The sequence below is a fragment of the Chelmon rostratus genome, chromosome 18 (assembly GCF_017976325.1).
Source record: "Chelmon rostratus isolate fCheRos1 chromosome 18, fCheRos1.pri, whole genome shotgun sequence".
Classification (NCBI taxonomy): domain Eukaryota; kingdom Metazoa; phylum Chordata; class Actinopteri; order Chaetodontiformes; family Chaetodontidae; genus Chelmon; species Chelmon rostratus.
This window is the reverse complement of record NC_055675.1, coordinates 21,491-49,329: the sequence shown is the minus strand read 5'-3', so window position 1 is coordinate 49,329 and position 27,839 is coordinate 21,491. Positions and strand designations below refer to the sequence as shown.

The following is a 27,839-nucleotide window of genomic DNA, read 5'->3' as shown; positions in this document are numbered from 1 at the left end:
TTTTTCTGAGCAGTCCCTGAACACAACACACACATACCATTGATGTATCGATCCATCATGTCGCCTGTCAAGAAAACAAAAGTAGATGCAGAGAGTTGCACTTCCAAGAGAAATAGGTAAAAAATTATGTTTTTTTCCTGTTTTAAGTAAAAGGCAAACCAGTGTGCAGCACTAATTAACAAGACCAGAACAGAGGCAAGTCTTATGGAAATCCTCAAATTATTGTTACATGGAAAGGCACGGCAGCTAACCTCCACTATCAACCAGATGATCAGTTTGGGATGGACTAAAGTTAGCATAGTCCTCCTTAAATTTAGCCACAGCGCGATCAGATAGGCATTTGGTGTAGGAATTTTTGCCTAATGGCAATGGAATTCAATAGTTCTTAAATGATGGTCTGATAAAAGAGGATTCTGTGAAGAGACTATTAAGTGTTCAATTTCAATGCCATAGGTCAGAACAAGGTCAGGAATGTTGTTAAAACAGTGAGTAGGTCCATGCACACTACTGCAGCTCTGTCTACTGGACTCAATGGTTTGGCTCACCAATAAATTCAGTCAGATTTCTAGAGATGAGAGCTGCTCCCTCCGAAGTGAATGGATGCTGTCTCTCCTAATCAGATCAGGTCTTCCCCAGAAAGTCTGTCAATTATCAATGAAGATCAATCATTTGCGGGTAAACATGTCATCACTGGCCAGATTTGGCAGGGGACCACAGAAAATTGTCTCTACATTGTCTTTGCATATGCACATAACGACTCAACATTGATTTTAGTGACCTCCGACTGGTGTAATCGAATGTAGCTACCAATGACGTTAATAGCAATCTTACTGTACATTTATCCTTTAACTGAGCAAGAGAAAGCAGTTGAGTGAAAGGGAGAGACAGAAGCCATGGCTAGCTGCTAGGCTAACCTAAAATAGCTAGCAGAACAAACAAGTGTTTAAACAAGTGAGATTAGCACTTGCTAAAGAGATAGACCTATGAGTGCTTGAGCAGAGCTAACGTTAGTTTAAATAGTGGGTATTTAGATGCTGTAATAAAAGAGCAGTTTTAACTCAGACAAGCGAGAGCAGTGGAAGTACACCACTGCAAATGCAGCAACAGGAAATTGAAAATTATTATTATTTGATGAAAAAAAATTAACCCATGGTGCTCTTTCTTGCTTTTTCTGGACCTTTAAGCAACTTCCATTATACACATATATGTTTTATGTTGCATCAGTATGATGGTGCTAATGTGTACTATTATTGTTGAAAAGTATTGTTGTTCCTTGTCCCAAAATACATACAGAACCCCATTCTAATTGCTATTACTGTTTCTTGTATAAGCCAACAGAGTCAGCCTTTCACCTAAACTTTTCCTTATCCACCCCTTCAGCTGTTACACTAAACTATTCATCATCATCGTTACAACTAATTAGCACTTCTATCATATCTAGCAGGTGATGCATTGTATGGCAGAAAACCTTATTTTCATGATAAAATATAGACAGTTTATATAGACAATATAGACAACTCAATACAAAGATATGACTCATCACAGACAATATATGGCAATGCAATTGGATGTGTCTGGGTGTTTTAACATGTGATTGTGGGTGTGTACAGCCATCTTTGAGTCTGTATATATGCAGTACAGGTGTAGATGTGCACATGCATGTGTGGGTGTGAGCCAGCATGAGAAAAAGGATCATCTCAGTTTACGTTGGAAGGCGTTTATCTCTATGTTTATTCGTATTTGAATAAAAATATTGTATCATGACACTGCATGAAATGGTGCAGAAATGTGCACAGTGTTATACTGAATTCATCTTTTAAGCTGTTGGCTGTCTTCATCTGAGTTATTACAGTGAGAGTTTTCTACATGTACAAAAGTGTTTTGTCTCATTTGTAATCGGCTGGAATGAGTGGTCGCACTCAAAGTACATTTTATTTGATCGCTGAGAAATAGTTATTGATGTGTGTCCCATAAAAAAGCTGGTTCTCACCACAGTCCGGCAGCCCACTGTTGCAGCTTGCACTGTCTCTGAGCACCTGATGTCTAATGCACTGTACTTGAGTTATGTAAGAACATGGCTTACTACTAAAGCATTTTATAATATGACACAAAATAGTGACTAAAACATATTTTATTGATTTGGAATGAGCCTACTCTCGTCTGTCGCCGCTCTCACTATGCAGCGGCTCTAAAAGTAAACGTGCATTGCGTGGCAACTGCCTCTTACTGTGTGCAGGCTGGCAGGCAGGATAACTTATTTCTTCACAGTTATTTAGTGTAATTTTGTCAAATTTGGACAAGTGGCGGGATATCCCAGACCAGAGAGAGACGTCTGGGACGAGTGACAGAGTTTGGTTTACCACTATTATTTTGTACTGATGGATAAAAGGCCTACAACAGCTGATTTAGGCGTTCAGCGTCATACATTAAAAAATCTGTTTCTATTTTTGTCTCCACTTGCCAGTCTTTTAGCACTTTGATCACCCATGCTGTGTTTTTGTTGGTGTTTTTTCTCTGTGTCCTCAAGTCGCTTGTGCCTTAATATTGCTTCTCCTGTCGGTCCAGCATTGTTTTTTACTTTTCTTTCTTGCTGGGGACATGTAATTTGCTCCATATTTTGCCACTCAAATCAGCTGGCAGTATGTTATTGAGCTTGGTACATTAACGGATTGCCCCTTTAGTCTATGACTGTTAGGAATATCTGAGTAGCCGGTCGTCTGCCAAGAAAAAAAACACAGCTGAATTTTGGCGATTGACCAATCAGAATTGAGTATTTAAGAGTGCAGTGTCCAAATGCACTGTACATTTCCGTTGGGAAAGGTGCTATACAAATAAAATCTCTCGTTCTTATAATTAATTATTATATAGTATTATTTGCTGCTATAACTCACTACATCACCCCAGCCTCCTTATGTTCTTTAAGTTACATTTTGCTTAGTTAAGTTTTGGTGTTTTATCTGAGATTTACTGGTGATGTATGTATATATTAAGGTGGGATTGGTTCTCCCAACAGAATCGTCAATGGTACTTCTTTGTGAGTTCTCACAAGGAGAGCCTTTTGCGAATTTGTCCATTGTGAGATCAATAAAGTCTTATCTAATCTGCCATCAAAAGCTGTTTTACAAAAGTGTGTTACCATTAGCTGTAAATGGTCACCCCTTCTGAATGAAAAATGTTAATTTCTTTCATCAGATGAACATGGTGACGTCACATCAAATATGTTTGATGAGGCAAGAAACGCAAACAGTCAGGCAATTAGGCAGGCTAGAAACAATCCTCCAGTTTCATCTCTCTATTACTCAGACTGTCCATTGTACTGACCTTTCAGGTGTGTTTCGTTTCAGGTTTCGCTCCAATCTGCTGTGTGTTTACTACTCTACAAGTAAAGCACACTTCTGTGATTGTAGTTATATATTTTATCTTTGCCGATCCATGGCTCTGAACTATAGTTGGGAGACTTATTGTTTTAGTCAATTATAATTTACCTTAACTTGGTTCATAGCTGCAAACCAACTTTTTATTTCCCTTCCACGGCAGCAAACACAGTACACAGCCTTTCAGTAACTATGATGTTGCAACTTGAGTGTACATACACCGTTAATGCCTGACTAAAGTAACTTAGCTACCCCTGGTAGCATGTACAGTGCTTGCAGTTTTCTCACACACAGGGCAGCACTCACGCTGGCCATCAAACCGGTAGACTATGTCATATACAAAGGTTACCCACGAGTTCACTATCCTTAAAAGGGCTACGTTAATAGGCTAAGCCAGTTACACCATTGTGCAGTTGCCCCCACAGCAAACCTCTTATTCCATGGGAAACACTGCAGTGCATATTCCCCTTAGAGCCACAGAAACCACAGAACAGATAAAAGGCAGAAAGATGTTCAGATTGATCCCATTCAACAGATGCACATATGTTGTTGGGAAATTATTTTTAAGCTAATTTCTTTTAGGACATACTTGGGCCTGTAGTTCAACTTTGCCTTCTGTCTTTCAGAGGGAGCTGTTGAATTGATGATAAAGTTTGAAAGCTGCTGAAGTTTACAAAACCAATACCTCTTCTTTATTTTTCTCACACAGGTTTCTTTGTATGACTCTACCATGGACCACATCTTCTACTGCCTGCTGGTCCTGGGAGCCACAGTGATGATCAGTCATGCATGCCCCAAGTACTGTGTATGCCAGAATCTGTCAGAGTCCCTGGGGACATTGTGTCCCTCTAAAGGCCTTCTTTTCGTGCCTCCAGACATTGACCGCAGCACAGTGGAGCTGCGTCTGGGAGGCAACTACATCCTCCGCATTACACAGCAGGACTTTGCCAATATGACTGACCTAGTGGATCTGACCCTCTCCAGGAACACGATCAGTTACATTCAGCCCTTTTCCTTTGGTGACTTGGAAACACTGCGCTCGCTTCATCTGGACAACAACCGTTTGATGGAGCTAGGCCCTGATGACTTGCGTGGCTTGGTCAACCTGCAGCACCTCATTGTCAACAATAACCAACTGGGACGCATCCATGACAAGGCGTTTGAGGACCTGGCACCTGCCTTGGAGGATCTGGATCTCTCCTACAACAACCTGATGTCTCTGCCCTGGGACTCCGTCCGTCAGATGATAAATTTGCACCAGCTTAGTCTGGACCACAATCTGTTGGACTTTATTCCAGAGGGTACCTTCACTGACCTGGAAAGGCTGGCAAGATTGGACCTGACCTCGAATCGTTTGCAGAAGCTACCACCAGACCCCATCTTTGCCCGTGCACAGGACTCAATAATCCTGACTACACCATATGCTCCTCAGTTGTCCCTAAGCCTGGGTGGGAACCCACTGCACTGCAACTGTGAGATGCTCTGGCTGCGGAGGCTTGAGAGAGATGACGACCTGGAGACGTGTGTCTCCCCTCCTGCTCTGAAGGGTCGCTACTTTTGGAATATGAAAGAGGAGGAGTTTGTCTGTCGTCCACCTCTCATTACCCAGCACACCCACCGAATGCTGGTCTTGGAGGGACAGACAGCCACTCTAAGGTGTGAAGCAACTGGAGACCCTTCTCCTACCATCCACTGGATCTCCCCTGATGATCGGCTGCTTGGCAACTCCTCCCGTACTGCAGTGTACAGCAACGGAACCCTTAGCATCACCATCACAACCTCCAAGGACTACGGCACTTTCACCTGCATTGCCGCTAATGTGGCAGGAGAGTCCACTGCTTCCGTGGAGGTGTCCATTGTCCAGCTCCCCCACCTCAGCAATGGCACTGGGCAGCCAGCCCCACCAAAGTCACGCCTCTCTGATATCACAGGGACCACCAGGATCAGTAAAGGGACTCCCAAGAGCCAACCAGAGAGGACTGTGTCTGTCTCTCAGGTGACAGCTGTTTCAGCACTGGTCAAGTGGACAGTGAGCAAGTCAGCGCCAAAGGTGAAGATGTACCAGCTCCAGTACAACTGCTCTGATGATGAGGTTCTGATCTACAGGTAAACACTTACTGTGATACACTTAATAGTGTAGTTGATAGTGATAAACCTACAAATGACAGAGGCAATAAGAACTGGCAGGCTTGGAGAATTGGCAGAAAAGTGAAAAGAACTACAATGAAGCTTTCACTATGACATGGTGGCAAGTGGCCAAAAAATTAAATTTTAATGAGGTTCAGTGTTGACGATTTGTTGTAATTCACCTCACCTCAATTCACCTCAACGCAAAGACATTTTACACAACATTGTTGTGTAAATACTGTTGTTTCGGGAGCTGTCTAAAGAGCTAATTTGAAATCCCAGAAATTTGGAAATTACAATTGACATGATGGCAGTGTCAATATTTCTCCAATATTTGTGCAGCACTAAGTGTATCTTCATTGCTAAAATATTAGAAAGGAATGGCATTTGAATAAATGGCTCAGCACTAAACTAAATGTGCAGATTTCGAGAAGCATCTGGTCTTAAACAAAGACAGATGTATTGATCTTAAACAGTGGATGATGTCTATTTACAGGGTGACATGTCTTCAAAATTGCACAGCTAATTTCTATGCTCAGGAGTGAAAAAAAATCGAATTATATACTGCCATTTTTATCTGTTATTCCTTTCAAAAATACTGAAAGCATGGTATAATAGCTATAGCCTCTTGACTGTGGCCACCCCTTCACTACAGTATTTCCCTTCATTATGACACATATTTTCTTAGTTGTTTCACGCCATTAATAATGTAGGAAGAATGCATGTCTTTCAGTAAACTCCAGGAAATAGTAATACAATGTAATTAATTCTATTCTGTATTTATATTGTATATAATATAATATATAAATATAATAGCCACCATTAACTTTGTGCAAATAGTCCAACAACATATGCATGAAGAGACACAGTACTTACCAACAAGGAGAGCCAGGACCCAGTTGCAGAAGCGTTTCGAGATCCGTTTATTAATAGAACAAAAATTTTGCAGGGAAAATCGCACGCTAAGACAATAGACAAATAACAGCTGAACCAACAAGTCCTCAATACTGACCCAGGAATTTACCTGCTTAATTAAGCTGTACCAGATCCAGAGGGATTACAACAGAGCTTTCATACTGCCATGAGAATGAATGATTTTCCTTAATAATGACATTCTCTGTGCTCCACATTGTTCTGAAAGCAGCTTAAAATGTTGACTGGTTCATTAAAGCCAAGTTTAATTCAGGAAAGTTGAGTGCAGACAACTCTCAATAAAAGTTCAGACAAGAATGGAAGAATGGTTTTGAAATAGGTCTGTGGCTGCTTGGATTGAAGAGATACTTAATCACTTCAGCTGTGTCCCACTTTTGTGCACAAGTGGTAAGAGTTGTTTCCTTTTCAAACACTGGAGTTGGAGGACAATTTTATCACTGCTTCAGTTTCCATGAGTGGCACATTGTTACTTGAACAAAAGCTTTTGTGTGATATTTTATGCAGGATGGGTGAATGCGAGGCCTGGGTACCCAGAAAAAAGAGAAAAGATTTTTTTTTTCTATTGTTGTTGTCAGGCTGGAAAGGAGATGTTTCAAAGTTTGTGATTGCAGTATAATCAGAGGTGGGTAGAGTAGCCAAAAACATAGTCAAGTAATACTATGTTAAAAACATACAAAATAATAACTACTCAAAAGTAAAGTACTCAAGTGGAAGTTGAAGTAGTCATCAGAACAACAACTTATTTAACAGTATGAAAGTAGGTGAGAAGTGACTAACTTTCTAAGTCAGTAAGTATGCATTAGTTTTATTTTATGTGTATATGATATTGTAGTAACCACAAGTTATCTTACTTGATGAACGAGGAAGAATTTAACACACGCCTGTATATATGGTAAATTTGCAATTAGTTAAATGTAACAACATATGACTATTGCCACTCTTATGCTTGATCACAGAATTCCTAAATATTAAATCTATAATATATTATGTATATCAGTATATTAGATAAGTTAAGATAAGATAAGACTTTATAAATCCCCAGACTTCCCTGTATTCCAAATCTTTTCCCCTGTGAACTTCTGGACGTGGCAGCTGTCTGTGTTGTGTCTGAAGTCAGATGTGTAGAGGGTAAAGAGGAAAGGCGAGAGCACAGTGCCCTGGTGCTGCAAACTGCCACATACGACACACAGTCTGGAAGCCTTACATACTGCGGTCTGTTGGTGTTAGTCAATGGTCCCTGCAGCCAAGTGACATCCGACTCCGGCTCCTTCCAGCTTCCCCCTCAGCAGTGATGGCTGGATTGTGTTCAAAGCACTGGAGAAGTCAAAAAACATGACCCTCACTGTGCTCCCAGTGCTCTCCAGGTGGGAAAGAGAGCAATGGAGCAGGTAGATGATGTGTGTCTTTTACACCAATGCCTGGTCCTTATGCGAACTGTAGGAGGTCCAGCTCGCTGCTCACAAGATGACAGGGGTGGTTAAGTATAATTCTCTCCAAGGTCTTCATCAGGTGGGAAGATAAAGCCACCGGCCTGAAGTGGTTGGGCTCCCTTGGATGCACTATCTTTGGCACTGGAACCACACAGGACAGGGCAGGAACCCTCTCCAGATTGAGGCTTATGTTGAAGATGTGCTGAACGGCCCCACAGAGATGATCTGCACAGTCCCTAAGCAGTATGGAGCTGATGCCATCAGGGCCAGTAGCCTTCTTCATCGTCGTCCTCCAGAGCTCCCTCCTCACCTGATCTACTGTTATGGAGAGGCTGGGTGGAGGATGGGGTGGCTCCTGTTGGGTGAGGTGGGGGGCTAGGGATTGGAGGAGGATGAAGTGGTGTCAGGACGGAGCTGGTGTTAGAGATGCATTGGGGGGAGGGAGGTGGTGCAGAGAAGTAATGCCATCTGGTCAAACCTGTTTTAGGCCCCTCCAAACCTCTGGGGGGCTACTGAGTTGGCAAATCCAATTAAAAATCAGGAACAGCTGTGTCAGAAGAAGCAGGGACAAGGTCACAAATTGAGCCCGAGGTGGAGGGCATGACAAAGGAGTTGTCAATATATGGAATACATGAAAAATATCTGTCACAACTGATGACAAAAAATTATGTAAAATACAACAATCAAAATTTGTAGTGTAAATTCATTCAAAGCTCCATAATCATCCTCTATGTGTGTTTCAAACCTGTCGGTCCTCATAAGAGATTAGGCTCAGCAATTCTAGTCCATCACCTCCTTGGCTCCCTGCCCCCTCTGTTTCCACCAATTAACACGGGTCAGTCAGGTAAGCAGGGAGTGGAAACAGATCTGAATGTCCATCACTTTTTTATTTGCATCCATGTAGTATAAGTGTACTCTGGGCTCCATTGGTTTCTCATTTGGACCTTGATGTTAATTTGGTTTCTGATAGTTACAGTTACTAGACACTGGTCTAATTCCCATTGTAACACCTGTTTGCCTGTTGCCACACAATCGATTTCTGTCTATTGATACTACTACTGAACTAGGATAGGTAGGCTTACTTCCCATCTCCACCTAGTTTCTGGTTTTCTCTTTTTATGTTTGGCATCATCTTTTATACTAGGAGAAATTAAAACATGATTGTTGCCTAGTTAACAATGCTGACTCAACATCTGGTCCTATATGGGTTGGAATGTGTGTGTTTGCAATCAAAACCATCTGATTCATGGGCTCTTGCTTCCTCCCAAAGTAGCTGAGTCACTTCATTCAGGGTCTTTGGTGTCCTCACCAGCTTTTTCAACTCTGACTTCTCCTGTCCCAGGTTTCCTGTCACCCACATCAGAATGCTCATTACCATCACAACATGCCACACAGTCACTCTGGTTTTCATTCTCTTTCAATTTAATACTGCCCTTGTTTCTGTCTTGAACTTTGGTGCAGTGGCTCAGATGATACCACGCTGTGCTTCCTTCCACTTGGACTGGACTAGTTATGTCAGAATAAGTCAGAAATGGTATGTATTGCAAACATCTTGAGTTACCACAAATTTTCCTTGGTTTATCAGCTCAGTGATCCTGTGACGCGTATAAATGGTAATAGGATACCCCATTGTTATTGTGGATGCTTTTTCATATGCATAATGTAGAGCTGCCAGTCCTTGATAGTGAGGTGGCCATCCTTAGACTACACTGTCAAGTTTTGCACTGTAGTACGCAATCGGTTGTTTTCGATGACTGCTGCATGTCGCTTGCGTCTACACTGCTGGTTACGCTACTGGTTTGCAGTATTGTAATTTAGCTTGAGAGACTTTGTGTCCTCCTTCTACCAATCTTCCTCCTCTTTTTTCCTTTCTGACATGCACCTCATTGCATTAAATCTGGTGTTGGGACCAGAAATCCAATTTCTCTTCAAAAATTATTAATTCTCTTCAACTGCCTCACTTGATCTGGATTGTCATACCAGATCAAGTGAGGCTGTAGCAGCAAAACCCCTGAGTGAATTGAGTTGAATTGAATTGGCATTATTGTGAAGTTGTCACAATTATGCTTCTAAAATTGTGACACGCCCTTTGGCCTGTTCCTTTCTTTCAAACAAAAACAGCAACAAAAGTTGTACATTCTTTTTATCAGTGAATATGTTGTATTTTCTGGATCAAAGTCATCCGAAAGTGGGTGGGGCTGCCAGTCAGTAAGGGACGCGAAAGCCAAGATCCTGACAGGTTGGAAGTGGAATGCCCAAACTGAGGTTGACCAAGCCATCAGTTAGCTACAACACCAAGTGATTGTGGGCAGAGTCCAGGCTGGAAGATCAGGGCTAGGTTGGGGAGAAGCACCATGGTTCTGGTCCATGCCAGCCACAGAGAGAAAAAGGAGATGTTGGTGGCGAAGGTCCCGAGAATGGAGGAAGAGCACTACAAGATCAAGGCTGTGTCACAGGGCCAACAGGGGAACTGGACAACTAGGGAGGGAGCCGCCAACCGAAACATCACCTGGTCAGACCTGTGGAAGATTGCGCAGGCAAGGCTTAGCTTCCTCATCCGCTCTACCTACGATACGCTTCTCTGTCCTCAGAACCTTCACCAGTAGTTCGGGAGTGAGGAAAGCGGCACACTCTGCAATACCCGTAATGCAAGCCTCTAGCACATATTGTCAGGCTGTAAGATCGCGTTCTCCCAGGGTCCCTTCAGATGGGGCCATGACCAGGTCCTGAGAGAGCTCGCCGAGGTGCTAGAGGGATGGAGACAGGACAGCAAAGGGCTACCACCAGCAGAGAACCACAACCATGAATGAGAATATTCACAGGCACAACCACATCAACTTTGTCACAGAAGGTGGTGGGGGACGAAACATCAGGACGAGAGAAACACCTAAGCCGTTTTTCCCTGGCCAGGAGTGGGACATGAGAGTCGACCTTGACAGACAGCTCCGCTTCCCGGTTGAGATCACCACTGCAACTCTCCGCTCTGACATCGTAGCATGGTCCACCAAGGCAAAATCTGTGCTCCTCATTGAGCTCACAATAGCAGCAGAGGAGGGGACTGAGGCTGTCTTTGAGCGAAAGAAGGCCAAGTACTCAAAGTTGGTAGCAGAGTGCTCTATCCAGTAGAGGTCTGATGGCGAGGCTACGTGGGGATGAGAAGGGGGAGCTTTTGGCTCTGGCTGAGAAGGAAAGACAAGTGCTGGGGAAAGAACAACTAACCCTGTCAATAACTGCAGAGTGCATGGAGACATCCCTGTCACTGCTCTGCCACCAGGAGACATTCTAGGATTAAAGGAGCGAAACATTTGTGAATGGTCATTCCTTGCTGATGACCCTCACCACACCTTCACACGAAAGACATTTTTTCTCTCATCCAAGTTGCTTCTTCGGTTCTAACTGAGTGGTGGGAAGTCTCAGATATTTATCCTCTTGCAGGATCATAGAACTACCCAGCTATTACGAGATTCATTAGGATCACATGAGCCATGGTGTTAATGGGTCAATGGGTGAGTGCTGATGCGTATGGTTGGGTCGTTTACCCACCCGACCAAGATGTGATTCATCAGAGTCAAATGGGTCCTGGTGTGAATGGCTGTTGAGCTGCCTGGGGAGTGGGTTTTAAGTAAATGGTGTCATAGACCACCTCCTCTGTTCAGTGATGGTCTTTCCAGTTTGACATGGATGGCTTCTTTCACTTTTCTTTCAAACCATCTGTCTTCCCTGGCCAAAATACATATCCTGTCTTGTGCCATGCACTTGTGAAGCGGTTGTTTTGTCTCCCCAACTTAAAAGTTTGTGCATTCCTCTATGTATTGCACTGCATACACCACATTGCTCTGCTTGTGCCTTGGTGTTTTTTTCCTTACAGTGTACAAGGAAAAAAATAGAAAACCCCAAATAGCTAAAGATCATACATTCACTGATGAAAGGTTATTCTCTTGCTAAAAATAGAATGTTATCAAAACAGACTTTGAGTGCAGAAACCTCGTTAAAATATTAATTAAAATATTGAAATTTTCACAGAAAATTAAAAGGTAATGATGATAAGGACATAACTTATAGGATAAGGTGTGCATCTCCTTTCAAGTTACTGCTCTGTACCCAGATGTATGAAGGTTCCTTGCAGGGCTGGCTGCATGTTCATGTGAGCTATGTGGTTGTCAGACTTATATCAAGCAGAGAGTGCGATAGAAGCCACAGGCCTAAGGTGGCACCATTTTCAGCATAACTTCTTCTTCCTAATGCATTCATCCAGTATAATTTGATGGAGCGGATGTTATATCTCAGGATATTTTTAAGGGTATAGACACAGACAAATGTCAGGGCCCATTTAATCCTACACAATAAAGCTGCACAGTCTCACAGTGAGGAACAGCCAGTGAGAGGCCATTAACGATTTTGATTGTACAAGCATATTCAAATTTCCCAGCATCATATTTAGGCTGGGGCATAGACCCATTTGGCATTGTCTGTGTTTCTCGACTGAAAAAAGCTGAGAAATCAATAGAGATTATGAATAATGTTTTAGCAATTCTTTGCAGTTGGTAAAATCATCATGGAGTTAATGGACAGAAAGATGTAGCTGGAGTAATGATTTATTTGTGTTGTCAGCTCTTTGTTGAACTGAGAAAGTATGTAGAATATTAAAATTGTAACTGACAAATCTCTCACAAAGCTTAAAGAAGACTAAGCAAAATTTTGCCTCCTTCTTTGACTCCTCTCTCACTCTCCCCGGCAATCAGTCTTCACACATTAATGTAATGGCCTCATGTTATCATCGGGAGCAATGCAGGCCACTTGAGAAACTCCCTTTTGCAGGCTGAAAGGACAGGAAAAAACTTTTATCTCCCTAGATAAAAATAAATAAATTAGACCCAGACACAGGAGCAAGCAGCACACAGTGAACGTATCACTAGGCTAGAAATTTTTGTTCCCAATCCCAGAAAGCAATTATAATGATGTAATGAATTGTAGCAACACCTGTTGGAAAAGCAAAAACGTTTTTATTGGAGCTACTTTTGTTTGAGCTGTGGTACTAATTTGGATACTGATGTTGTAATGTTTTTGGTTCCAAAATCATTTATGATCTTTTTTGCATGTCAGATAAATTTCCTTTTAGCAAATAATGTAGGATAAATTGCTGACTCACAATAATGTATGTATGTTACATCTAAACTCAAAAGGTCTTCCGAACAAAAAGGCAAAAAAATACATTGTTTCTTTCTTTAAAATGACCAGTATTGCTGTTTACTAATCCAATGTCCCAGTCAGCAGAATGGTGAATATCGTATTAATGAATTTCCTTATTTTTTTTTAAAGGATTCACACCTGCCAGCATCTCTCCAGCAGCCATTAATTCTTTCTCTGCCTGTCATCAAGGCAAGAAAACATGCACTCCCTTCAACAGTGTTTCGCCTACTTAGTCCCACTACACCTCCAGGAGGCTAGGTGGTGAACTCCGGCGTACAGCACTGCCACGTTCAACTGACCCAGGCCTGTTTAGGAGATGCTACAGGTAGTGGCCAGTACCAATGCTACCATTTAGCTAATGCAAATGCTAATGCTAACTGCTAAGAAGAACAGAAGAAGACAATACAGTTCCGATGCTACCATTTAGCTAATTCTAATGCTAAATGTGCTGAAGGTGGAGGCCTAATCCACAGACTAGATTTAACATCCTCTTCTAACATTTCCTTCAAGAAGCAACAAACCCTAACATTTCCGTCAAGAAGCAAACAAAACAGCACCAACAAAGAACCAAAAAAGAACAAAAAAACAAGCCAACTCTGTATCTTACAACGCAAACTCACCTGAACAGGCCGCATGGTCCCAAAGAGAGACTCTAGCTGGCCACACCCCACCTTATCTACACTTCCTCTTCCTGGATCTCTTCCTATTGGGAGAGCGAGAAGATTGGGCGGGGAAAGCAGAGCAGAGGAGAGGTTCGGGGAAAGCAGAGCAGAGGAGAGGTGTCTTGTTCAGACTTCAACCTCTTCTCCTGCCGGATTAGGCATGCATGTCCTCTGCAACCCACGTGTTAGAAAGAAAGATAATAAGAAAGACAATAAAATAAAGAAAACAGAATAAAATAAACTGCTTGCATTAAAAAATATGCATAAATGCAATAAAAATATACTAGGATGCGGCTGAATATACTAAAATGTATACACTAAAATGCAGCTGACAATTAAGTAAGCATGTGTGTACATAAATGTTAAGTACACAGAAGGTGCAGGTGAAGGTGGAGGTGAAGGTGGACAAAGTGCAGTGTGCAGTGGCTTGTAGTCCTCACAGTCTCTCACTCCAGTGAGGGGCTGCAGGGGGTAATAGCTCTGACAGCTCTGGGGAAGAAGCTGTTTCTCAGTCTGTTGGTGGTGGTGCAGATGTTCCTGTACCGCTTTCCTGATGGAAGTGGTACAAACAGTCTGTGGCCCAGATGGCTGGGGTCCGTGGAGATGGATCTTGCCCTCTTCCTGACCTGGCCTGCATATATAGAGGGGGAAGTCAGGAAGGGGGCAGCCCACGATGCTCTGTGCCAGTTGTTTCCTCTCCTGTGCTGTGCAGCTGCCATACCACACCGTCATACTAAGGCAGAGGATACTTTCAATTGTGGCCCTGTAAAGGTTGAGGAGCAACCGAGAAGAGAGTGGAGCCTGTTTCAGTTTCCTGAGGAAGAAGAGCCTTTGTTGTGCCTTCTTCAGAGATGTGGAGGCCCAGGAACTCGATGTTGTCCACACGCTCCACCACTGTCCATGAGGAGAGGTGTGTGATCTGTCTTTCTTGACCTCCTGAAGTCAACAATGACCTCCTTGGTCTTCCCTGTGTTCAGCACCAGTTGTTGGCTGAACACCACTGGGTGAGCTGGTGCATCCCCTCTCTGTAGTGGGTCTCGTTGTAATATGAGATGAGACCCACTACTGTAGTGTCGTCCTTCACAACTGTGTTGGTGGGGTGGATGGCAGCACAGTCATGAGTAAACAAGGTAAAGTGGGCTGGGCTGGGCACAAAACCCTGTGGCGTGCCTGTGCTGAGGACCAGCAGGAACCGCACTGTACTGTCCAGCCATGGTTTCTGGTTGGGAAACCCAGTGATGGTCTTACCAGAGAGGACAGCATCAGTGCAGAACTGAACATAGGACAATACAGATGATGTATACTCCTCCAGGTGTGCCTCTTCACTGAATACAGTTCAGTCTGTGTGCTCAAAGCAGTCCTGAGGTGCAAGGAAGACCTCCTCAGTCCATATCTGTACTGTCCTGGTGGTTGGCTTTTTTCTGCAGGACAGAGGCTTGTAGGCAGGAATAAGTTCCACTGAGATGTGGTCTGACATTCCTAGGTGTGGAACTGCTGCAGCCTTGAAAGCAGAAGGGATGCTGCAGTAAACCCGATCCAAAAATGTTACTGTCTCTGGTAGGATAGTTTATACCATACCATACCATCTTCTTATCTGGGGCCCGGTCGTGAGGGCAGCAGTCTAAGCAGGGATGCCCAGACTACCCTCTCCCCAGACACTTCCTCCAGCTTTTCCGGGGGGACCCCAAGGCGTTCCCGGGCCAGCCGAGCGACATAGTCCCTCCAGCGTGTCCTGGGTCTTCCCTGGGGCCTCTCCCCAGTGGGGCATGCCCGGAACACCCTCCCAGGAAGGCGTCCAGGAGTCCAGGAGGCATCCGATATACCTCAGCCATCCGATATACCTCAGCCACCTCAGCTGGTTCCTTTCCAGAGGAAACTCATTTCAGCCGCTTGTATCCGAGATCTCGTTCTTTTGGTCATGACCCAAAGTTCATGACAATAGGTGAGGGAGGGAACGTAGATTGACTGGTAAATCGAGAGCTTTGCCTTTTGGCTCAGCTCCCTCTTCACCACAACAGACTGGTACAACAACTGCATTACTGCTGCCGCCACACTGATCCGCATGTCACTCATGTCACGCTCCATCCTTCCCCCAAGATACTTGAACTCCTCCACTTGAGGCAGGAGCTCTGCTCCAACCCAAAACCATGGCTTCGGATTTGAAGGTGTTGATTCTCATCCCAGCTGCTTAGCACTCAACAGCAAACTGCCCCAAAACATGCTGGAAGTGCTGGTTCAAAGGAGCCAACAGGAAAACATCATCCCCAAAAAGCAGAGATGAGATCCTGTGGTCCCCAAACAAGGCTGCTCCAAGAAATTCTGTCCATATAAGTAATGAACAGAACTGTTGACAAAGGGCAGCCCTGTCAGAGTCCAACATGCACTGGGAAATGGTCTGACTGACTGCTGGCAATGCGAACCAAGCTCCTCCTCCGGTCATACAGAGACCGGACAGCCCGTAGTAGAGGGCCCCGGACGCCATACTCCTGAAGCACCTCCCACAGAATGCCACACTGGTCCAGTTTTCCACGACCAGTACGAAAACCGCATTGTTCCTCCTGAATCCAAATTTCGACCATCGGCCGAATTCTCCTCTCCAGTACCCTGGAATAGACTTTACCAGGGAGGCTGAGGAGTGTGATCCCCCTGTAGTTGGAGCACACCCTTCGGTCCCTCTTCTTAAAAATATTCTTAAATACGGCCACATTTGGACTCAATGTCTCCAACCTCCCTTGGGATCTGGTCAAAGCCCTCCCGGAGGTGCAAGTTGAAAACCCCACTGACGGAGGGTTCTGCCAGACATTCCCAACAGAACCTCACTATACGTTTGGGCCTGCCAAGTCTGTCCAGCTTTCTCCTCTGCCAGCGGATCCAACTCACCACCAGGTGGTGATCAGTTGACAGCTCAGCCCCTCTCTTCACGCAATGTGTCCAAGACATATGGCCGAAGGTCAGATGACACGACCACAAAGTCGATCATTGACCTTTCAAGGGTGTCCTGGCGCCACGTGCAATGATGGACACTTTTATGCTTGAACGTGGTGTTTGTCATGGACAAACATCCCAATGCATCGGCCCCTTCAGATCCCTCCTGCAGGTGATGGGCCTACTGGAGGGCGGGCCCACGTTGCTCTTTCGGGCCGTGCCCGGCCGGGTCCCGTGGGCAAAGGCCAGGCCACCAGGCACTCGCCTGCGAGCCTGCAACCCCAGGCCTGGCTCCATGTTGGGGCCCCCTTAACGCCAGTCTAGGCGACGTAGTCTTCCTCGTTGTTTTCATCATTATTGGGGGCTCTGGAACTGCTCTTATTCTGACCCGTCACCTAGGACCTTGGGAGACCCTTCCAGGGGCAACAGGCCCCAGACAGCATAGCTCCTCGGATCATTCGAGTACTCAAACCCCTCCACCAAATTAAGGAGGTGGTTCAAGGAGGGGTTGGCTGATCCAAAACATTACTGTCTCTGGTAGGAAAGTTTATGTACCTATGATATTTGGGAAACACCGCCTTCAGTTCAACATGATTAAAATGTGATTAATGTGTCAAATATTGTGTTAGTCATAAAATAGAGCAAGTTATTGCTTGCATCTCTTGATTAAAAAGATTAAATATTTCCATGTTTGTATATTCTGAGTCACATCAGAAGTCATAAAATTATAATTAAAACTACAAAATTCCCTCTGGGAAATTCTGAAAGGGACACAGGGGGCTACTGCCGGGGGAACCATCTCTGTCAACATACACATGATCATCTTTCACTGAGCAATGATTGAGGAGCTGTAATCACATTAAGTCTTCTGTGTGTGTATCTCTGTAATCAAGTTACCTGTATGTGCGTGCATGTATGTGTGTGCATGCATGCGTGTGTGTGTGTGTGTGTGTGTGTGTGTAATCACATAAAATTACCTTTGTTGTGTGTGGGGGGAGGAATGTGCACACGGGTGTGTGTGTGTGTGTGTGTATCTATAACTGTATGTGTGTGTATCTATAACACACACTAAGTGTGTGAGTGTGTGTGTGTGTGTCTGTGTGTGGACATGTGTATGACAAACAGGGCTCAGCAGTATAAACAGCAGATATCAGAGTTAGTCAGTCCCTGATTAATGAATTGGTCCCAGCTGTGGCTCTGGCTTCAGCTCAGAGGTTGCCATTACAACTTGAGGTGGTTAGAAACAGACAGTATGGGGTGAGATTTGGGTTGGGCGCACCTCCTAAACTGCAGCCATCTACGAGAGAACGGTACCTCCTATCTGAGTGTACTATAGATCAGAAGACCTTCCTGAGTAGAAATGTGTCAGAAATGTTTTCCTTGGACAAAACTTTTCTTTTTATAGCGATGTAAAGACAGGTGGCATTTCTGCTTTTCTCCAAAAACAGCTCTGAATTTTACATTAGAGTCAATGGGCAGCAGGAGGGAGCTGGCTGCACAAAAAGTCTCACTATTTAAATTCAGTAAGTCTCTCTGCTTTTTTGGTGACATCAGATGAAAGAAGACAAGTTTGTCTACAAAAGTGTATTAAATCATGTGTGTAGAGTGTATTTTGTGGCCGTAGGGATGAGAGAAAGAGAACATTTTCAGAGATTTTTTAGACTCTCTCCGACGCTAGCTGGTGATGTCACCCACTCTAGCCCGAATATTCCGTGCAATACACACCCATTATAATCTCAAAATTTCAACAAAATCATTGTCATTGAACAGTGACTGATCAAAAACTATAGGACCAATCAAAATGTGGATGATTACACCAATACACCAGACTTGTGTCTACAGTTTAAACTTTAAATTAAGTCTCTCTGTGAATGTATGCCTGAGCTATAGACGTTTGCAAAACTCAGATTCCAACCTTTTTTTTTGTCTGTCCCATTCATTCCAATGGAAAATTTTTAATAAGAAGAAGAAACACGCAGGATAACAATAGTGACTCGGTGCGTTGCCCTGTGTCCCTAATAATAATAATAATAATAAGAAATGCGCAGGTTAACAATTCTGACTCGGGGCTATTTCATAGCTGTAGGGGCTAGTGACTCGGTGCGTTGCCCGTGTCCCTAATTATTTCACTTTCGGAGCAATTGTACTCCATGGGAGGAAGTTAGCATAGAGCCCTGCTATATACACAATACAAAGTTACTACTTTGCTATGACTAAGGAAACATTTACACATTTTACCTGTCCTTTAGTAAAAAGGGCAGGCCATCTGACTCTCATTTTAGCCACAGGTGGCTCCTCTTTAACCATCTCCTGTCTTTTCAGTGTGTATGTAGTATTGACTGCATCATCAATGTAGGCCAGGTTTGGGGTTGCTTTTCTCATCTCCTGGACCACCATTCTCTGTCTTCGTCAAGACTTCTGCTGTCTCAAAAAACCCACGTCTGATCTCCAGCTGGCGGGCTGCATGGCCGTTCACCCCCACTGTTGCCAGGGATACAGAGTGTAATGGCACACATATCAATACGCACATGAAAACAATCATCTCTCACTATGTGTTTTTCCACTCCTCTTCCCCATGGACTATAAGTTGCTCTTATTCCTCTGTCTTGTCAATAATGTGACATGTCTCCCGGTGTTTCACTCCTATAAGAGTATATTATTGGTGCCAAAAACTTGTTGCAGTCCAAAATGAGGCTCAACCCTTCTTTAAATACTTGCTGTTTCTGGTGCTAGCCAGCTAGCGCTACATACTAACGTATTTCCAAAAACGAACAAACATGAAATATTCATCACAGGTTTAATATGTTGACAGATCATTTAAGATGGAGAGACATTTGACGACCAATACACATTACTAACAGATGAACTAACCTAGCTAAAATAATTTCAAATGTACTTATTTGGAGGCTCGGCTCCCAGGAAAAAAGATGGCAGTTGGCTCAGATTTTCAGTTCAACATTGCACGTTATGTGACATTGCAGGCGCATGAGTGTTGGTTGAAATGCCTACCTTGACATATTTTCTGAAGTTAAGTTTTAATGAGTTTCCGTGCTTTTTGCAAGTTGAAGTTGTTGTAACTCTTCTTACTTTGTTTTAATGGGCAATGAGTTCTCTCAACTTGACAACAATAGTCCTTCTGACTAAAAGCCCAAATCCCTTTTAACAGTGTGCATGTGTGCTGTGATCAGAGCCAGTGTGCATATAGGCACAAGGAGAGAAATTAAAAGATTAAAGTAAAGAGAAACGAGAAAGGAAAGCCAATGAAAGGTTGAAAATATACTGATCATAATTGTTATTTTTATATTGTCCTTGTGAAAAAATGTCCTTTCTCCATCACCAGGTATGCCTATTTCATATTTTTGATGTTCTCCTTCAAGACAGTATTCAGTACCAGTTTCATTTGTTAATTCTTTTCCTTTGCCTTTAATTATTAGTTCTTTCTCTTCTTTTTGTTCAAACTATGCAATGATAGGCCTCAGCCCTTTAGTTTCTTTGTGCACTGTTGCAGTGAATTGAAAGTTATGTTGTTTACCTTTGTTGTGTCTAGTTTCATTAGGTGGGGCAACTATGGCTCAGGAGGTTGTCCACTTATCAGAAGGTCGGTGGTTCAATCCCTGGCCTTGACAGTCTATACATGGAACATGTATAGACTGAACCAACTTGCAAGTGCGTTAATGTTCGTAATGAGCAGGTGGCCTAGCTACCATGTGTGAATGGGGAAATTGCAGGCTCATGTTGTAAAGAGCTTTGAGCAGTCGGCAGACTAGAAAAGCAGTATATAAACACAGTGCTTTTTCTTTTGGTGGATGTGCTGCTGCCAGTGTTGGAATTCAAATGTGATAAATCCTCCACTGTGATGGTAATTTGTCCAGTGTAAACCACAGAATGATAAGTATTTACACTGCATTGTATGACCCAAGTCAACTTGACTCGATGTGCTTTTGGTACTAGGTACTTTTCTTTATTTCACTTTACACTGCAGTGTACACTGATACAACCTTTATGTAGGCAAGATTCTTCAGCTGCTCATCATAGTGACATTGGATGAAACTGCTGTCATCATCAGTGTGGAAACTATAAAAGAGAGCCATTACATCACTACTATGTGAATGCATATTGGTGCACCACCTAAAAGCACTTGGCTCAGTTAGCATTGTGGTGAACCGGAAAACCATTTGTCCATCAGTTTCTGGGTGATGGAGGCACTGATGTTATGGTGTCTTGTTATTTAGATAATGTTTCATGTGTTTTCAAGGAGCATTTTGTTTGATTTATATATAATTTCATATATTTGCATGCAAGTTACCTTAATTCAAAAGGGACTGTAGCATCTCATGTATATGCTATGTGGCAGGTCAGGAACAGACTAATGTTACTAAGTTAAGTAAATTGTGATATTACCATAAATTAACTAACCTTGAGTCCATAGAATAGCAAAATGCAATGTAATATATATTTTGTGGTAGGATGACCAGGTGTAAAGTCGATTAGCCACAACAGGGAACTAGACAAATGGGATTGGAAAAAAAGGAACAGTTGAGGTTGATTCTATCATGGCAGAGTTACAATGCAATATTTTGGGTTTTTCTAAAAGGTATTCATAGCCATACCTTTGTTGTAATATAGCTAAAGATTAAAGACAACCAATGGACAATTAATAATCAGAGGTCTGTAAATATTACATTTGAATACATGATATTCCCATACCATTAGCTATTATTAGCCCTGTCAATCATCGTAGAGTTGCCTCCAGTTTGAAATAAAAGGAAAAGAGAAGGAATGAAGAAAAGGGGCTTTGTTACAACATAAACAAGTGTGCACATTTGGAAAAATAAGTCAGAAGCTATTCTCTAAAAGTGATCTTTCATTTGGTCCTACACTCAACCGACCAATGGTGTAACTTCATCACTCATTCACTGAGTAAGTCAGGGACAGGATGTCACATCCAGACAGCTGGCCCCGCTATGCCAGACCTAGAGGTTTGTTCTCTATCATGTACACTGTAGTTTGTGTCGTAGTGACAACTTAGGTTGGGGCTTAATAGCATTTTAGCAAAAACAAATCCAGAACTGAATATCAATCTGAATCCTTTCAAGCACACTTGCCAGCATTTGGAGGTCCACTCCCTCCAAGCCCCGGTCCAACTTAGACCACCTCCTCATGGCCTTCACCTCACTGGAGTTGGTGCATAGCTGTGACCCAGGAGCCTCCAATAGTACTATGATGATGGTGGCAAAACATTTAAATTGCTCATCAACTGAAGGGAAATGACAAAGCAGTGCAGTCTGTTACCTATCATGTGGTCATGCCCATGGACTGTTATTATACTGTAAAAAATTTAAGCATGTCAACAAATTGAAGTTTTATTTATTGTTTGCTCGTCAAACACAAATTATCCATTGCTGGTCTGTTATGGCCATGTCTTAGGACATGCTGCCGTGTCTCTCTCTCTCTCTCTCTCTCTCTTTGCCTATTACAGGACCACATGACCAGGAGATAGCGATCTGATTGGTGGAGGCTTCCTATTTAAATGAACCTGTTCCTCTTCCTCCTTCCCCCATCTCCAACCGTGGCCTGCATGTGTGTTTTTACCATATGGTTGATTGTTTGCTGCTCTGCTTCTGTATTGAAATAATTTGATAGTAGTCTAAAGAAGGAATGAGATGCCCTGTTTTCTGTTAGGACTCAGGTCAGTGTTATGTACTTTGGTTTCTTTGATTTTGCCAGGTTCGAGCAGGGAACCTGAGCTCTTGTGTTTGTTGTTTTGGGCCTATGGTCCCATATCCAAGCCTAAATAAAAAGACTACTGAGCCTGTAAACTCGTATTTGGTCACATTTTTGGGGATGGGAGGAGCGAGGGGGCTCAAATCATGTGGTGTCTCTACTCCCATAGACTGGGGACGTCATGAGATTTATGGGGGCTCGTCGTTCTCTCTGTTGAGTGGCTTTGTACATGTGCTCAGTTGGTGGTTGTTTAGTTGTCTGGTTGGTTTTTTTTTTGTAGGTCGGGAGGCAGGCATGGATTTTGACTTGGAGGATTTTAAGAGACAGCCATCTTGGCCTAAGTTAGTTAAATGTAAAAAAGACAGACCTTCAGTCGCTTGCTGAGGCCTTTGGAGTACAGGTGCCCCTACATGCCAAGACGCTGGAGATCAGAGAACTCCTGTGTGAGAAGCTGAGCAAAGAGGGTTTGCTTGTTGACCCAACTCCTGAGGCTGAAATGGAGACTCCTGTAGTTGGAGTTGGGGTAGGTGGATTGGCTGGTGTTGCGGCCCCACTCCTGGACCTTCCTATGCGGTCAAAAAATCAACAGAGGAGCTTGAGTTAACTCTGCGCATACGGGAGGCTGAAATAAGACAAAGGGAGTTGGAGGCCCAAGCCATGCATCTGAAGGTAAGGGCTCTGGAGTTAGAGCAGGGAGCTGCTGTATCTGCCAGGCCTGTGCACCTTTCCACACCTTCACCCAGCCCCCAAGCTCAAGACAGCTTCAATGTAAGTAGACATGTTGCACTTGTGCCTGCATTCAGAGAATCAGAGGTAGATTCTTATTTTTGTGCTTTTGAAAGAATAGCAGCTACATTAAATGTGTGGCCTCACTTACTTCAGTGTAAACTGATAGGGGAAGCTCAGGAGGTCTGTAATTCGCTGTCGATAGAGGACAGTTTAAATTATGATATTGTTAAAACCACTGTTCTCTGTGCTTATGAACTAGTGCCTGAGGCTTATAGGCAAAATTTTAGGAAAAGTGAAAAAACTGCCACCCAGACATTTGTAGAGTTTGCCAGAGAAAAAAGGGCACTGTTTGATAAGTGGTGTCACGCCAGTAAAGTTAACACTTTGGAGGAGCTTCGAGAGCTTGTGTTGCTGAAGGAATTCAAAAATTGCCTCCCAGAGAAAGTCGCGGTCCATTTAAATGAGCAGAAGGTCTCAACTCTTTCTGCGGCGGCTGTACTCGGGGATGAGTTTGCCTTGACGCACAAAAGTGTATTCTGTCCTTCTAGTCGTCGTGATTTAGTTCCTGAAAAAAAAATTAGATCTCCGAAAACTGTTCATCGCTCCCCTGCCGCTACGTCAGAGGATAGGGAATGTTTTTATTGTCATGAGCATGGACACCTCATTGCTACTTGCCCCAATCTTTCAAAAGAAAGGAGAAAAAGGAGCAAGTAAAAACACACATGCAGGCCACGGTTGGAGACGGGGGAAGGAGAAAGGGGAGAAGGCCGGAACAGGTTCACTTAAATCGGAAGCCTCCACCAATCAGATCGCTATCTCCTGGTCATGTGGTCCTGTAATAGACAAAGAGAAAGACACACACACACACACACACACACACACACACTCACACACGGCAGCATGTCCTAAGACACGGCCGTAGCAGGTCTCCTTGACACAATAGCAAGGTGTGATCAGTATAGAATATGAAATATTTTATTATGAATTCATCCTCTTTTCAGTTACCTACTGATGCAGTTTAACCTTCTCTGAGAACCACACGGCAGTAAGCAGTTCAGAGTTATGCTCACTGATCAGATGTTTTCACCTCATTCTTATACTCTGACATGCCTCTGGCCTTTGGTTGAACTTAGCAGAACTTGTTAAACAGGTGGCAACAGGAAAACAGTTGTGTGCAATAAAACTTGATGGTATCTTTGTCTCAGGAAGTTACAGCCAGGTATAATCTCCTCATGCCATTTGCTCTGTACCCAGGGGTTAATTGCAGTGAGGTTACAACAATGAATCCACCAGGACATCCTCTGGTCAATACAACAGTAAAACAGCTAAGACTACAGATCAACTACATAAAATAGGAAAACAAAATAGAAAAGTATACAAACATGCAATAATTCCATCACAGCAGTAATGATAAGCCAATATGAAACAGACAGCGTCAAAAACAGTTTTTAATGAAGTGCATTTTCAAAGGTAAATTTTCTTTTCTTGCACAGAGGTTAAAGCTGCCATAATTTTTTTTCTTCCGTGCTGGTGACAACCGTGGCCAGAGGCATTATGTTTTTGGGTTGTCCGTCTGGCTGTTTCTATATGTAGACTTATGTACCATACTATTCTTGTGAACATTAAATCTCAGGGACATCATAAGGGAACTTCTTCAAATTTTGCACTGATGTTTACTTAGTGGTCAAAGGTCAAGGTCACTGAGAGACAACTTCCATTTCTCCAAAAAAATACACTTAATACCTTTTATAAAATTAGGTCAAGGTTTTCACTACATATATGTTGTGTTTGCCTGGATGGGCATGGATGTAAACTGCAACCTGACTGTAGGCACACACCGCTAGGCAGCAATTCTAGTATCAACCTAACATAATCCAACATTCATATCATTGCAATCTTACTATTATAATAATACTGTTGCTTTAGTGGCATGTTATGTTCAGCTCTACCATACAGTTTTAACCAGAGTCAGCCTCAAGGTAAGAAGAACTGGGTCATGGCAGGTGTGAATCACTGCAGGAAAGTGTGGCTCTTGAAGTGAATGAGTAATATCATTTAAACAGCAGGTGTGAGTGTAACCACAGCAGTACAACCTCCAGTCCTCTGCTGTGGGCCACTGAGGAGCTTACATTACAGGCAGTTGTCGACCTTCTTTCTCTGGGAACCTCGACATCTTGCTGACAGATGTTAAAGCAGGAAAGACATTCCTTCCTCAGTGCATGGACACAGGCACACACACACAGTTGTGTTTCCATAATTTTTGTGGAAATTACATTACATTACTGGAGACTTACCCTAACCATAACCATAATCGCTACTTGCCTAACCCTAACCCTCACAGTAACAGCAACTGTAACCTAAACCTAACCTTACCCTAACCTTAACCCAAGTCTTCACCCTAAAATTTAGTGATTTACATTGTAGGGAGTTGCCTTTTGTCCCCATAAGGAAGGCGAGTCCCCACAATGAGACTGTGTAAACAGATTTATGTCCCCACAACGAGCGCACAACGTTACAGCTCTACACAGTTTAATATCCCAATGCCTGACACATTCCCTTGTGTTGTTGTTCATACCACAAGGACTCTCAACAGTTCCCACAGGTCCGAATCTATCTTCAGTAGGACCATAAAAAATGTGCTTCATGCACCAGTCCTTCTTGCTTTTCCTGGGTTTTCTACTTATTTATTTATCACTGTTCCCGAGCTCCGTTATCAAATGGACCCTCTGTTCTCTGCAGCAAGACAGATGGCTCTGAGAGATAAAACCAATTACTGTTGGTTGTCTATTCAAGCGGCAACCATAGGGACATAGCAGCAGAGAGCACCTCCAGGGAATACAAATGGAAATCCTCTCTCTCCTTTGTCTCCTATAATGAAAAATTGCATGGTGAATAAAGCTTGCATATCCAACTGCAGCAGTTAGTTAACTCTTCATGTGCTGAATTTACGTCTGTTACCTGTTTAATGTTGATGATTCATTAATTAACAGCATTTACTGTATCACTCCTCTAGGTTTTACTGATGCCTCTTTTACTTTAAAAGAGATATCAGCCCAAGCTATTACAGACAACCTCTTGATCTTAATACAATAATTAACATGCAGGTCTTAATTGTTTTTCCTGTCTTTGTTAAGGATGATCCCAGCGTCCAGCAAAGCCTTCTTGGTGACAAATCTGGTGTCGGGGACCCGCTATGATCTGTGTGTGCTGGCCGCCTGGGATGACACTGCCACCACGCTTATGGCCACCAACGTTGTGGGCTGCACCCATTTCCTCACGCAGGATGACTTCCCTCAGTGCCAGTCTCTGCCCAGCCAGCTGCTGGGAGGCACCATGATCCTGGTTGTGGGGGGTATCATCGTGGCCACTCTGCTTGTGTTCATCGTCATCCTCATGGTGCGCTACAAAGCTGCAGATACTGAACCCCCAGTGGGCAAGCTGGCCAGTGTCAGTGACACATACTCTCAGACCAACGGTGGACGACTCGGGCAAAATGGGCTTCTTATGCCCCAGTCTCAGTCTCTGCTTCAGTTTGAGCAAGCGGTCAAGGCCAAAGTGACTCTGCAGAATGAGGTGGTAGAGTTCAGGTGTGGCTCTCTCCAGAGCAGCCTCACATCTTCTTCTTCTTCCTCAGGCTCTATGGCTAGGGGCTCATATAGCCCCAACAGCACACTCGCCAGCATCTGGAGGTCAACTCCCTCCAAGCCCCGGTCCAACTTAGACCACCTCCTCGGGGCCTTCGCCTCACTGGAGTTGCGAGGGGCACATAGCTGTGACCCAGGAGCCTCCAATAGTACTGCGATGATGGCGGCAAAACTCCACACAGACAAGGAGCCACTGCTGGGCAGGACACTGGACTCCAGCCTCAGTCGGCTCCTAATGCTACCTCTGGACTCCAAGCCAAAAAGGAGCCAGTCCTTTGACATTGGAGATATAACAGGTGCCGGGGCCACTCAGCTGTGCAACAAACCACAAAGGATCAGCAACATCTGGACTAAGAGGAGTCTGTCTGTAAATGGCATGCTGCTGCAGTGTGAAGAGGAGGATCCGGACACAGGAGGAAGCAAGGGGACAATGGACAGCGCTGACTGGGTGATGGAGAGTACTGTCTAGGAACTACCCAAATAGATGGCCAAGACAGACCTGCTGGCCTAAGAGCCTTTGTCCTACATGAAAAACATTCATTTTCATCCCTTCCACTTCACTACTCAGACTAAAATGAGAAAAGATGAGGGGTTTTCATTGTCATAGCCAAATATGAACTCTAGGAATAAGACTTTTGCAGTGTTTTGCCTCACACGTTGTACAATATGGATTCAAATTGCTCATCAACTGAAGGGAAATGACAAAGCAGTGCAGACTGTCACCTAATATGTGGCCATGCCCATGGGCTTTTATTATACTATAAAAAGTTTAGGTATGTAATGAAATGGATGTTTTATATATTTTTTTGCTTGTCAAACACAAATGATCCATTGCTGGTCTCCTTGACACAAGAGCAAGGTTTGATCAGTACAGAATAAGAAATTGTTTATTATGAATTCATCCTCATTTCAGTTACCGACTGATGCAGTTTAACCCTCTCTGACATATAGGAAGATTTGATCCTTTGATTCAGTAAGATTTTAGAAAAAAAAATTATTGACAAAGTTGTATGTGATTATATTTACTTAATATAGAGAGTATATACTTGAGGGGACACTGAATTCTATAGACTAACCATATCACATTTTATGGGACTGCAT

The 27,839-nt window shown here is 43.4% G+C and overlaps 1 protein-coding gene across 1 annotated transcript; it reads left to right on the top strand.

The window, feature by feature from the left end:
• The first annotated feature begins 4,095 nt into the window (after positions 1-4,095).
• Positions 4,096-27,562, top strand: lrfn2b (leucine rich repeat and fibronectin type III domain containing 2b). The gene is made up of 2 exons (XM_041958779.1): positions 4,096-5,480; positions 26,229-27,562. The coding sequence occupies exons 1-2, from the start codon at positions 4,105-4,107 to the stop codon at positions 27,205-27,207; spliced, it is 2,355 nt and encodes a 784-aa protein (XP_041814713.1). The 5' UTR covers positions 4,096-4,104; the 3' UTR covers positions 27,208-27,562.
• The last annotated feature ends 277 nt before the right edge of the window (positions 27,563-27,839 follow it).